Source organism: Sorex fumeus, unplaced genomic scaffold, assembly GCF_029834395.1.
Source record: "Sorex fumeus unplaced genomic scaffold, SorFum_2.1 ptg000098l, whole genome shotgun sequence".
NCBI classification, from domain to species: domain Eukaryota; kingdom Metazoa; phylum Chordata; class Mammalia; order Eulipotyphla; family Soricidae; genus Sorex; species Sorex fumeus.
In genome coordinates, this window is record NW_026606155.1 from 28,456,501 (window position 1) to 28,468,631 (window position 12,131).

Consider the following 12,131-nt stretch of genomic DNA (forward strand, 5'->3'; position numbering starts at 1 on the left):
CCGCTCGAGCAAATCGATGAACAACGGGAGGACAGTGACAGTGATATTCCTCAGATGAATGCAATCTTTCTATGTCTGTCCCTCTCTTCCTGACTCATTTCACTTAGCATGATAGTCTACACTATTCTTGATGGAAATTTATAACAATAATTCCTTTTGCACACAGCCGACCAAAGTTCAATCCCCAGCATTCCATATGGTCCCCAAGCACTGCCCAGTAGTAATTCCTGAGTGCAGAGCCAGAAGTAACTCCTGAGCATCGCTGGGTGTGACCCCCCCAAAAAAAATTATAACCCAGAGAAATAGACAAAAAAATCTGTGCATTTATAGCATAATATAATGTATGCTTAACACCCCCCCCCCCCCCCACACACACACAGAATTGGTGGTTTGGCCTCACTAAGAGATGCTTGGGGCTATTCCTAGCTCAGAAGTGACCCTTGGTAACTCACATATGTAGTTCCAGTATTTAAACCTGGGTCAACTGCATGCAAGTCAAAATACTTTAACCTGTGTGCTAGCTCAACACCCCCAAAATGAAATATTCTTAAGAACTATCCAACTATCCAAAACCAACAGTTTAAATAATAAATTGAGAAAAAAAATATGGCCCTGTCAGCTGCAACCATATTGGAACAACTACAAATAATATATAAAATGCCAGGAATTCTAAATTGTATTAAATTGTGGAAAATGTTTTAGAGATCATCTTAATTTCATTGTGAAATGACAAAATCAAGGAAGCAAAGTCTGATCTGGAACTGACAAGTGGAACCCATTAAATCTGAAAAATTGGGAAGACTAACTCGGCTTGGCACTCAAAAGGATTCTTGAATCTGTAGATAACTCCCATAGCTCACATTTTTGGGGAGTAGGGTGGGATTAGTCATCATCCAAGTGATGACTTCTAGCAGTGTTCAGGGGACAATATGTGGTGCATGGATTGAACCTGGACTGATTGCGTGCAAGGATTGCCCTTTAACCTCTGTACTATCTCTATAGGTCCAAGGTTACTCTTTAACAACTGGGAAGTCTCTACTCTTTTAAGGTTCATAAGGACATCCATTAGAATAGAATTCTCTCCTGTTTTGCGTATATGTGGTTTGGGGAATTGAACCCAGTGGCTCACACTCACTGAGTGACATCCTAGAACCTGACAATGTAATTTTGAATTAAAGCATCATCTCTAATGTTGCTGAGAGCAGAGACGTGCCAGAATGTTCACATATCTTTGAAAAAGGAATCGGTTTATAGAATTTCAAGGTTCTGAACAGTCATATTGTTAGTTTAATGATGTGGTAACAAATGTTTGAACACTAATTCTTGGTATTATTTTAGGATTTACAACTGATTACAGAACGTTCCCCTATCTGTCTTTAGGTAATATGCAAGATTCTGTTGTTTCTTCCTTGGAGGTAGTTATAAGCATTATGAAATCCTACTTATTAAGCATGTTTGCAAAGGAAAATAATCAAATCTGAACCTAACAAACCCTTTAGATCTAACTTCTAGTTTATATAGAAAGAGAGAGGAACAAATTAAGGAAGCAATTAGTGAATCCTGTGTCTTGGGAAGGTGATTTAGTTTATTTAATAAGTTAACTGCATGAAAAAAATGACAGGGAGGGGGAAGTAAATGTTTTTGTTTTAGTCAAATACAATAAGAAGACCTGACCTGAATTCTAATAAAAAATTAAGGGGAAATATTCTTTTTTGTTGATATTTGGAAGAGTTTTGAATATTTTCTTAGCATTAGATGAATAAAAGTATTTGTTTTCTTAGGCAAGAGAATAATATTATACAAGAGAATGCTGCTGCTATGATTTAAGTTGTAAACCAAAATGACAAAATATCTATAGAGTTTGATTTTAAAAAATTCCATCCTCTGTTCCCATAAAAGATAAGAAGAGGATTCATAAAAAAATTGTGAAAAATGTTGATAATTACTGAAGCTGGGTGATAGGTACATAGAAGATTCATTGTTCTCCCCAATTTTGCATGTTAGAGAATTTTCATAGAAAAATTGCTTAGTAAAAAATGAGAAAGAAGTAGTATAAGGAGACAGAAAAAGAAAAAGGAATAAAATTATGGGATCAAAGGGGAAAAAGGTTGTGAGAGTTATTTTGCTTCATTTATACCAAACCTGGTGACGGATGAGTCCAAATTTCAACTAAAAGCTAAATTTTGTGCAAATATTTCTAAGTATTATATAATATTTTTTGTTTGAATAACTCACAATAGAAGATGCAAACTTTGATTATCAACCAAGTCAAACCAACTACATTTGTGAGATAACAAGATTATTTTCATACCCTGGTTTCATAAAAACCCTGCCAAAGTGGATCTGAGCATGAAGATCAATGTCCAGCACCTGCTTGAGATAGTCCTGCAAATATAAAAAAATAATAATTTTACTCCAAACATTCAAACATTTTAATACCAGACTTTCAAAACATTAAATTAAAATGAAATAAATTCCTAAGACTGAAAGTTGAAGTGAAATTGATTGCTTAAGACATATATTTCTGTATCAATTCCATAGTCATCAATATCTTTTTTTTAAAATTTTTTAATAGTGAGACATCATGACGTACAGTTGCAGACTTACACATTTTTGTGCTTGGGTTTCAATTATACAATGATCAAATATCCATCCCTCCACCAGTGCCCATTTCCCACCACCACGGATCCCAGTATCCCTCCCACACCCCATCCCCCCTATCCTACCCTGCCTCTGTGGCAGGGCATTCCCTTTTGTTCTCTCTCTCTTATTGGATGTTGTGGTTTGCAAAAGAGGCAATGGGTAACAATCATGTTTAGTCTATAGTCTACTTTCCGCATGCTTCTCCCATCCTGGGAGGATCCTCCCAACATCTTTATTTGGTGTTCCTTTCTTTATCTGAGCTCCCTTTTCCCCTAGTATGTGTGGTTGGCCTCCAAGCCATGGAGTAAAATTCCTGGTACTAATTTTGGCCATTCTTGGGTATTGGTCTCCTATTTTGTTACTTTATGTTCCCCAGATGAATGCAATCTTTCTATGTCTATCCCTTTCTTTCTGAGTCATTTCGCTTAACATAATACTTTCCATGTAGTACCACTTGTATGTAAATTTCGTGACTTCGTCTTTTCTAACAGCTACATAGTACTCCATTGTGTAAATGTACCAAAGTTTCTTTAACCAGTTATCTGTTCTCGGGCACTCAGGTTTTTTCCAGATTCTGGCTATTTTAAAGAGTGCTGCAATAAACAGAAAATTGCAGATGTCACTTCGACTGTACTTTTTTGCCTTTCTGGGTTATATTCCCAGGAGTGGCATTGCTGGATAAAATGGGAGCTCAATTTCTAATTTTTTGAGAATCGTCCATACTGTTTTCCAAAAGGGCTGAACCAGTCGGCATTCCCACCAACAGTGAAGGAGTGTCCCTTTCTCACCACATCCGCGCCAGCACCGGTTGCTTATGTTCTTGTGGATATGGGCCAGTCTCTGTGGTGTGAAGTGATATCTCATTGTGGTTTTGATCTGCATCTCCCTGAGTCATCAATATCTTCATTAAATAAATATTTATCAAACACCTGATATATGCTGATTACTAAGTCAGGCATCAGGAGATAAAATTATGAATAAAAGAAATAATGTCTCCAAAAGAGACAACAGAAAGTACATCCCTGTCGCCCAAAACTGAGAAACCACATTAATTTATAATACCATTATGGAATTACTGCTGTTCTTTTAAGACAAACTTAAAAATTTTTTTTTGTGCTACACCTGGTGGTGCTCAGAGCTTACTCTTGTCTCCGGGCTCAGGAATCACTCCTGGTGGGGCTGGGTCACCATATAGGTTCCCAGAATATGGGTTGGCTACATGCAAGGTAAGCACCTTGCCTACTGTACTATCTCTCCAGCCCCAGACAAAGTTTTTAGAAAATAGGGTCAACTTCAGCAATGCTTGGGGTCTGGAGGCCACTTTCAGAGCAGTATGGACCTGGTGATTCGGTGTTTGGATCAGTAATATGGTAATGCTTGGTCTAATAGCTTTGTCTGCCACCAGGGCCATCCTTGTTGGTCCTGGAAATAAAACATAGAACCTTTGGAAAAGAACACTTTGGAACTATGTTTCTGGCCTTGACAGTGTTTTAAACATTTATTTCATTTTTTTTGGGGGGAGGGGAGTTTCCTAAATGGTTATTTAGGATGCCTGGGGGTTCTTTCTAGTGATTCTTGGGTGAGGTGGAGGTTCAATTAAAGTGCTTGTGGATGGTGCTGTCTGGACCTTGTGGTTCAGGGTATTAATTACCTGGGCCATCTGGTGGTGCTCAGGGACCTCCGTGGCTGCACCCTGTGATACTTGGGGACCATGAGGTACCAGGGATGGGATCAGGTTGGTAACATGCAAGGAATGTGCCTTAATTTCTGAGCTACCTTTATGGCCTCTCAGGACAGTTTTAATGTCAGAGAAATAATGTTAAATATAGTTTAATGCTTGGTAAGAAAGACATACATATACATTTTATACTATTTGCTTTATAGATTTAATATAACATAATGTATATTTCTGAAAAAAAAAACTGGACATTTGTCCACTAGATTACCAAATATAAGTCAATTAAAATGAATAATACATAGAAAGCTCTAAAATGAAATGCCAGGAAGTTTAGCTCTTTTACTTTACAATCCACCACAAACAACCTCAATGGTCTAACAAGACCTGATCTTTGGAAATGAAATGCAGCAGTGCCTGAAGTTGCTTTTGTGGGCACAAAGAAAATTTGTGCCTACAAAATATCTTTGTGGGGATTAAGCTCTGAACCTCAGGCTTGTCCCAGGTGCTTTCTATGTAACTGAGTCATCTTGCAAGCTGTTTTATCTATCTCTGGGTCTCTCACAAATAGTGGGACTATCCTAATTACCTCTGTGCAAGTGGTGACATATAGATTTAAACTTACAATCTCATTTACCAGGCAAGAGCCTTAAATCTCTGAGCTACATTTCTGGGCAAATAATTTAAGATCGTAGTTTTTATAGTTGTTCATGATGGATCGGTTGGTTTAAACAAGTTATTTCACTACAGGAGAAACAGAAATCTTTAGATCTTTCTCATACATGTGCTTTTATGATATTGTGTCCTTCTGATATCTTACATTGCAATTGCCTAAACATTCATACATGATCTTTATTATAATATGAGGTTTGTGAGAATAGAAACCTTCTCTCTAGTTCTCTCTCTTAAACACACACACACACACACACACACACAGAATCCTTACTAAACAGCATGTCTTCATTTACTTATCCAAAACCCCAGTATACTCCCATGCCACACGCTCCCCTACCTGTGGGGCAGATGATTTCCACATCACTCTCTCTCTACTTTGCTTACATTCAATATTTTGACACCAGACCTGCCATTATTATTTGGGATTTTACCCCAAAACTCAGATCTGCTCAAAAGGCAACTGTAGACAATTTGTTTCCTAATGCTGGTTAAGAATAACATGATGTCGCGTGGCTGCAGTAGGGGCCCTGTCATTTGGAAATTCTGAAATTTTAACACTTAAATCTGAAGGGATTTCTGCCAAAACCTGCTGGGCTCTGAGATTTGTTCCTGAGTCTCTGTGATCATGGCCATTAAGCAGTTTGATCAGGAGCGAGAAAGGCCATTCATAGGTGGTGACTCGGGTCTCATGGGACAGGGAGGAAAGGGCCGGCTCCACCCCCATCCCGTGAGGCACTGAGGGCCCAAATCTTACTGTCCAGTGGCCTCTGGAGGATGGTGGCCACCAGGCTGCCGGGGGAACAGGCCAAGGCACGAAACCTATTCCCACCTGGGGTGGCACAGCGCTGGTAACCTACTGTAGGGACTAGATGCATTTCTGCCAAAAGCTGCTGGGTTCAGAGATTTGTTTCTCAGTCTTTGGGATCATGGCCATTAAACGGCTTGATCAGGAGTGAGAGAGGCCGTTTGTGGGAGGTGACTCGGGGTCTCGTTGGGATGGGGAGGAGAGAAGCGGCTCCACATCCATCCTGTGAGGCCCTGCGTGTCTCATCACAGGGGGCCCAAAACTGACTGTCCAGGGACCTCTGGTGGATGGTGGTCACCGAGCCACCAAGGGGGAGCAGGTGGAGGGATGGCACCATTTCCTTCCTGGGATGGCCCGGCAACAGTAACCTACTGTGGGGTCCAGGTGCATTTCTGCCAAAAGCCGCTGGGTTTTGAGATTTGTTTCTGAGTCTCTGGGATTATGGCCATTAAGCAGCTTGATCAGGAGCTAGAGAGGCCATTTGTGGGCGGCGACTCGAGGTCTCGTTGAGGTGGGGTGCAAAGGGCTTTTCTGAAACTACTTTTCTGAACCAATTTAGCAAGTTGTTTCAATTTTAATATAAAAAAATTTTTTTTAAATTAAATCACCATGAAGTACACAGTTACAAAGCTGATCATGGTCAGGTTTCAGTCATATAGTGTTCCAACAGTTATCCCTCCACCAGTATACATTTCCTACCACCAGTGTCTCTAGTTTCCTTCTTGTCACCCTCTCCTAGCCTATCCCCATGGCAGGGATTCTCTCTCTCTCTCTCTGTCTCTCTGTCCCTCTGTCTCTCTGTCTCTCTCTCTCTCTCCTTTGGGGCATTATGGTTAGTTTAGCAATTTTTTAAAGTTGTTTTTTTCCTATACCTAGTGATGCTTACTCTGTACTCTGAGATCTCTGTACTCTGAGACTCTGTACTCAGAGATCACTCCTGGAGGTGGAGGGGCTCAGGGGGGTGCTGAAATCAAACCTCAGTCATCCTAATGGAGGGCAAGTGCCCTAACTGCTGTATTATCTCTCTGACTCTGAATCTAAAAAATTTTAAATGTGCTATACACAAATTATTTTCAGTATAATTAAAAAAATTAGTTTATGTTGTATTAAGAAAAATACTTAGGAATTGAGACTAGAACAATTATTTTGTTTTTAAAGAAAATGTAGTCATGGGGCTGGAGCAATAGCACAGCGGGTAGGGCGTTTGTCTAACACGCGGCCGACCCGGGTTCGATTCCGAGCATACCATATGGTCCCCCAAGCACCGCCAGGAGTGATTCCTGAGTGCATGAACCAGGAGTAACTCCTGTGCATCGCTGGGTGTGACCCAAAAAAGAAAAAAAGAAAAAGAAAACATAGTCATAAACTTAGTCGTTTATTAATGTTAGAAATTAATAGACAAATATATTTTACTTCATTTAGGTTTGTTTTTCTTACATTTATGTAGGTTTAGTAATAAAATATGCCAAAAGTATTCCTACAAAATATTTAAGATTGTAAAACTGGGTTCATTTTAAACTGAATTTTTCTATACACTTTTAATTTAAATAGTAATCATGTTTAGAATGTTAGTTTGAAATCACTTTAAGACCTTTAACTTAAAATTTCAAATTGATAATAAATATCATCACATCCCTAGGTGAATTCTAAATAACAGAATACTGAATATCAGATTACTAAGCATGATTTTAAGTTGATTTTGACCTCTTGTCCATAACTTTACTTTTTTTAAATATATATTCTAGAAATATGTGTCTGGATCATGGTAATGAATATGTTCATATTTGCAATATTATTAAGAGGCTACAAAAGGGATGTACATAGTTATAGAAAATTGTGTTCTGTGTGTTTAAGACGTGCTAGTCTGAGAAAATGTTTACATATAATTTAGCAATTATCTATGTCTCTTGGTATTCCCTGTATAACAGATTTTTTTGGGGGGGCCACACCCAGCAGTGCTCAGGGCTTACTCCTGGCTCTGAACTCAAGGCAGGGCATGGGAAACTATATGGAATGACAAGGATGCAACCTGGGTTGGCATGTGCAAGACAAGCACTCAGATTACTGGACTATTCATACAGCCCCGAGATTATTTTCTGAAATATTACAAAATAAGCCTGGGTGGTTGCACCTATATACTAGGAATAATAATAACAGGGAAACAAAACTATGTATGCTCTATTATTTTGCATACACATACATACATACATACATATTGATATTTACCTATCATATGTAATTTTCTTGTTTTTAAATTTTGTAGTATTTTTATATTATTTTAAAATTTGAAATTTCTTTAACATTTAGCTTAATTAATGTTAGAGAATTATATGTTTATGTATTCATGAAATATTACACATCATATAGCCATCAGGAAAAGAATTCTACATTCACAAGTAAAAATATCAGATATAATCTTAGTTTCATTATAAAAATAATTTCAGGTCACTCTTGACAGTACTGTGGGTATAGAGGTGATGAGGGGCCACCATGGTTAAGCCTGGTGCTACTCAGGGGAACGTGCTTTTTTAACAAAAAAACCAGGGCTTTGACACATGGGAGGCATGTGCTGCACTACGTGAGCCACATCCCCTGTCCTGTGAAAATAAAGTTGACATTGTAGATCCACCTAAAAGGTCTCAGGCACCATCACACGTTTGGGGACTATTCTCTTCTAAAATAAAATGTGTTCCAAAAATATAGAAAGAGTATAATAAGGATCAAAAGTTTGAAAGTGACTTATTTACTATGGCTTATAATATTTCTGTTTAAGATGAAGCTAGGACAAATATCAAACTTTTACTATGTTTTGATAAGGTTATTTCTTTGTCTTACTGATTAATACCTTTCCTATAACAGAAAAGATTATGATTTTGTGTAATTTGTCTTTCTATACTTTATTTAATTTTTCATTTGGCTATTTAAGGAAATAAAAAAGATCAAAGGTTTTTCTTTGTGAATGAGCTAAAATAATTTACAATCATGTCACCTTCTATTTTATGCTATTTTTTGAATACTTTGTTGCTTTGAAAATTAGGTAAATAAGAACTATTTCTCAGGTATCCACAATCCCACTTTTATCAAGTCCCAGATTCTTTTCTGATCCTTTTTTTTTCTTTTTTGGTCGCACAGGGTGATGCACAGGGGTTACTCCTGTCTCTGCACTCAGGAATTACTCCTGGCAGTGCTTAGGGGACCATATGGGATGCTGGGAATCAAACCCAGGTCGGCCGCATGCAAGGCAAACGCCCTACCCGCTCTGCTATCACTCCAGCCCCTCTGATAATTCTTTTGATTTTGCTTTCTAGTGATCATATCTAAATTTATATATTCATTTATTTATTTTTTGCTTTTTTGGGTCACACCCAGTGATGCTCAGGGGTTAGTCCTGGCTCTGCACTCAGGAATTACTACTGGTGGTACTTGGGGGACCATATGGGATGCCGGGGATTGAACCCGGGTGGGCTGTGTGCAAGGAAAACGCCCTTGAGGGTACTCTTACTATTTCTCCGTACCGATCATATCTAAATTTAGAAAAAGTAAAGTAACTTCAGGGTATTTTTGATACCTAAGACTATCTTTTTTAGTTTCACGGAGAGTTCTGAGAAAATCAGAATGATTTGTTATTTTATCTTATAAAAAGTGAAGTTAGAAATAATTAGATTTATTTGATGTTCTGCCACTATAAGAGTTTCATGGTAAAGGAAAACCTGTCATCTCCAGGAAAACATGCTCAATGTGTCTTAGGTTAAGACTCATCTACAGAAAATGATGTAACAGAAACATGTCAGAAATTATATGGTTTATGGGAAGTAACTGGGCTATGACAGTACCCATGCAGTCCATAATGTTTTCATCCTATGGAAAACACAGATAAAGACTTTCATGAAATAGTTGAATACTGTATGAAAAACTTATATGAAATAGTTGAAATACTGAAAACACAGTATTCAACTATTTCAGTATTCAACTAGTCAACTATTTACATATTCATATAAGTAACAAGAATTTTACTTATTATCTGTTATTAATGATTATGGCAATAAATTAAGTACAGTTATTAAGTAACTATCACTTATAATTTGTTTTATTCTGATGCTTAACTGAAGATCACTCTAAGTTACACTAGTTTATGTGTGCAACAAAGATTCAGCTCAGTAGAAAAAAGGAGCTTTATATGTCCTTTTTAAACTACTGATGATTTGGGTTGGAGAAATAATATAGGAGATAAGGTACTTGCATTGCATGCAGTCAACTTAAGTTAGATCCCTGGCACTGCATAAGCACATATATCCCCTAAGCACCACCAAGAGTGACCCCTGAGCACAAAGTCATGAATAAATGCTAAGCATAGCTGTATGTAGCCCCAAAACATGTATGTGTATGTGTATGTGTTTGTGTATGTGTATGTGTATGTGTATATGTATATGTATATGTATGTGTATACACACACACACTTTGGGTTAGAGAGATAATACAGTTGCTTGTATGACATTCAGAATACCATAGGCATTGATGATAAAGAAAACAGACATGATGTAAATAATTTATAATAGTGCTACAACAATGCAGAGCTCATTGGTCTGGGCTTTGTGATCTTAGGAGTGGGCAGTAGCAATTTGCTCCACCAGGGATAAAGACTTTTGCAGGACTTCGAGGAAATCTGTCTACTATAAGGAGAACACCTACCTATACTTTCATACCTTAACTTCTGAATGTAACTCTGTCTTGAATTTAAATATTCTTTTTATTCAAATATGTTTTTGGCAGCCAAATCACTTTAATTTGGGAGTGAAAGGCCCGCGTTCTCTGTTCAGTCTACTGGATTCTGATATTTGCTCTCAGAGCCAAGAGAATTCATTTTTAAAGAGTCAGATCATAAATTTAGGCAATTTTATACCTAACAAGGGAAAGCCCAAGAAAAATCATAAACATGAAATCTAGCTTTAATCATGCCCTTAGAAAATGTAAATTTTAATAAAAACTGATACTATTATCCTATTTTCAATTTTGTGCCATACTGTTGGTGCTTTTGTACTACTGTCAGTGGTGCTTGGGGGACCAAGATGTGGGTTCCATCTGTTTGAACTATCCCTGCAAAATCATATAATAATATTCTTGTGAAATTTTAATTCTGTCATTAAATTGAGAAAAGATCTATGTGGAAAGAATTCTAGGTTGGCAATATATTTTGTGTGAAGTAAAGTAAAGGCCCTCCCGTTGATCATCGATTTGCTCGAGCGGGCCCAGTAACGAGTCCATCATGAGACTTGTTGTTACTGTGTTTGGCATATCGAATACGTCACGGGGAGCTTGCCAGGCTCTGCCATGCGGGCGAGATACTCTCGGTAGCTTGCCGGGCTCTCCGAGAGGGGCAGAGGAATCGAACTCGGGTCGGCCATGTTGGCTGCGTGCAAGGCAAACGCCCTACCACTGTGATCTTAAATATTTTACATTCAAATATCAGTCTAGTTATTCTTGTACAAATACTCTGATTTGTAATAGCCAAAAGGGATCCAATATCATAAACGGAAAACTTCATTGATATAAAATTAATAATACTGAGGTACTCAAGTTATGCTATCAGAAATTACTCCTGGTGATGCTCAGGGGATGATATGGGATGCTGGGAATCGAACCTGGGTTGGCTGTGTGCAAGGCAAACACCCTACCCGCTGTGCTATAGCTCCAGCCCAGGATGCCTCTCTTCTTTTTCTTCCCTGGGTAGAACTAAGGGTTTTATTTTTCTCCAGTTTGTAATATATGGCAAGGGGGAGTCATCTTTAACTTAAGTGGAACAAAAAATTATAGAGCTTTATCTTGGGGTAAATATTGCCTATAAAGGAAGTTCTAATGTAGTAAAACTGAGTGAGCTTTATTCAGGTTTACAGAAACCTCTAGAGGGACAACAAAACCATTCTGCTGACTATTCTCCATGGTGTTGCTGAGGTATGTTTTCTGACCAGAATGCCCACACATTTCATATACCCCATGTCAAGGGTCATTATGAATACCTGTTATCTACTACACCATAATTATCAGATGTGTTCAAGGACATTATATGGATAAAATTTCATGAGTCCCACATTTTTCATACCTTTTCCCCCATGGATACACCCCCTGACGTGATGATGACGTCAGCACGACTGATACCCTCATTCAAGGCATTGAGTAAGTCATCTGGGCTAGAAAAAATAAAGACAAATATATTAACATAAAAGAAAAAGATTTCTGATATAATACCAATCAAATATGAAACCACTTTCCTCATTGAGTAGTTAAAATGAGTACTATATGACATCCTGTTTCAACTGCGAATCAAAAGGACTGCAT

The 12,131-nt window shown here is 38.0% G+C and overlaps 1 protein-coding gene across 19 annotated transcripts in view; it reads right to left on the minus strand.

The window, feature by feature from the left end:
- The window catches only part of GPHN (gephyrin), a 475,981-nt gene that overhangs the window by 16,540 nt on the left and 447,310 nt on the right, over positions 1 to 12,131 (minus strand). For all 19 annotated transcript variants that reach the window (XM_056133389.1, XM_056133387.1, XM_056133400.1 and 16 more), the window contains 2 exons: positions 11,896 to 11,983; positions 2,312 to 2,385 (listed from right to left, as the gene is read on the minus strand). In XM_056133389.1, the coding sequence (XP_055989364.1) occupies positions 2,312 to 2,385; positions 11,896 to 11,983 (162 nt within the window). The remainder of the gene's footprint in view (positions 1 to 2,311; positions 2,386 to 11,895; positions 11,984 to 12,131) is intronic.